The 2,044-nt window shown below is 51.6% G+C and overlaps 1 protein-coding gene across 1 annotated transcript in view; it reads right to left on the bottom strand.

The window, feature by feature from the left end:
- Positions 1–2,044, bottom strand: part of LOC112075050 (transient receptor potential cation channel subfamily M member 2-like) — a gene marked incomplete at its 3' end in the record, with an annotated part of 39,474 nt that overhangs the window by 22,180 nt on the left and 15,250 nt on the right. The window contains 1 exon segment of the mRNA XM_070440749.1: positions 781–947. Within this exon segment, the coding sequence (XP_070296850.1) occupies positions 781–947 (167 nt within the window).

The following is a 2,044-nucleotide window of genomic DNA, read 5'->3' as shown; positions in this document are numbered from 1 at the left end:
GACCACAGACTTGATGATACTCCAGCCTGGAGATGTTGGGTCCTCATCTAGTACACCCTGATGATGACTCACTGAGAGTGTTGGTCCCCTTCAGTACACAACTATGATGATACTCACACTGAGAGTGTTTGGTCCCATTAGACACGATGAATGATACAAACTGAGAGGTCTGGTCCCCATTCATCCACACACTGATGATACTCACACTGAGTGTTGGTCCCCCATTCATCACCACCACTGATGATACTCACACTGAGATGTCTGGTCCATTCACACCACGACTGATGATCTCACACTGAGAGTGTCTGGTCCCCATTCAGCAACAACTGATGATACTCACACTGAGAGTGTCTGGTCCCCATTCATACCCAGTGATGCATAAATGAGAGTGTTGGTCCCCATTCATCACCCACACTGATGATACTCACACTGAGAGTGTCTGGTCCATTCACCACCAAGACTGATGACTCACACTGAGAGTGTCTTGGTCCCCAATTCATCACCACACTGATGATACTAACACGAAGAGTGTCTGGTCCCCCATTCAGCACCACAACAGATGATATAACACTGAGAAGTGTTGGTCCCCCATTCATACCCACACTGATGATACTCACACTGAGAGTGTGGTCCCCATTCATACCCACTATGATAACCCATGAGAGTGTCTGGTCCCATTCTCATCCACACGATGATAACACTGAGAGTGTCTGTGTCCCCATTCACACAAGCTGAGTGAATACTAACACTGGTAGAGTGTCCTTGGTTCTCTCTCCTTACCTCAAGGTTTACCAGGGGTCTCCTGTTGTGTATGGCTCCCCAGGTCGCCACTCCAATGGCCACTATTTTCCCCTCCATAGAGCCACTACTGAGGACGTATTCCCTCACCGCCCGGCCTACATGCTTCATCACACCTGCATGAGTGCCACCTGTAATGATCCAGGCACCTATAACGAACACAGGTTAACAAGTTACAGGTTAACCATGCTCCTGCACAGACCACAGACCATGACAAAAGGCCATGACAACAGACGATGACAACATGCCACAGACGATGACAACAGACACCATGCCATGACAACAGACCACAGACTATGACAACTGACAACATGCCATGACAACATACCACAGACCACAGGCCATGACAACAGACTGCAGGCCATAGCAACAGACCACAGTGCACAGACCATGACAACAGACCACGGACCATGAAAACAAAGCACAGGCCATGTCAACATACCACAGGCCATGACAACAAACCACAGGCCATGACAATAGGCCACAGGCCGTGACAACAGACCAAAGGCCATGACAACAGACCAAAGGCCATGACAACAGACCACAGGCCATGACAACAAACCAAAGACCACAGGCCATGACAACAGACCACAGGCCATGACAACAGACCACAGGCCATGACAACAGGCCACGACAACAGGCCACAGGCCATGACAACAGACCACAGGCCATGACAACAGACCACAGGCCATGACAATAGGCCACAGGCCATGACAACAGGCCACAGGCCATGACAACAGACCACAGGCCATGACAACAGGCCACAGGCCATGACAACAGGCCACAGGCCAGAACAGACCACAGACCACTGGCCATGACAACAATCCAAAGACCACAGGTCATGACAATAGGCCACAGGCCATGACAACAGGCCACAGGCCAGAACAGACCACAGACCACTGGCCATGACAACAAACCAAAGGTCATGACAACAGACCACAAGCCATGACACCAGACCACAGGCCATGACAACATGCCATGACACCAGACCCGTCGCGATTGAACTCGACCTGAAACAGGGGGCACTCTCCATACTGAAGATGGACCTGAAAAGGGGGGCTCTTCTGATGACTGACCTGACACAGGGGCCTCGCAGGGGTGTGCCTCTCTCTGATGAACTGCCTGTAACACAGGGGGGCCAGGGGTGTGTCTCTCCCTGATGAACTGACCTGACCAGGGGGCCAGGGTGTGTCCTCTCTCTATGAACTGACCCTGGAACACAGGGGGCCAGGGGTGTTCTTTCTGA

This window comes from Salvelinus sp. IW2-2015, unplaced genomic scaffold (assembly GCF_002910315.2).
Source record: "Salvelinus sp. IW2-2015 unplaced genomic scaffold, ASM291031v2 Un_scaffold2958, whole genome shotgun sequence".
NCBI lineage: Eukaryota > Metazoa > Chordata > Actinopteri > Salmoniformes > Salmonidae > Salvelinus > Salvelinus sp. IW2-2015.
The sequence above is the reverse complement of the archived record's forward strand: the minus strand, read 5'-3'. Positions and strand labels throughout refer to the sequence as shown.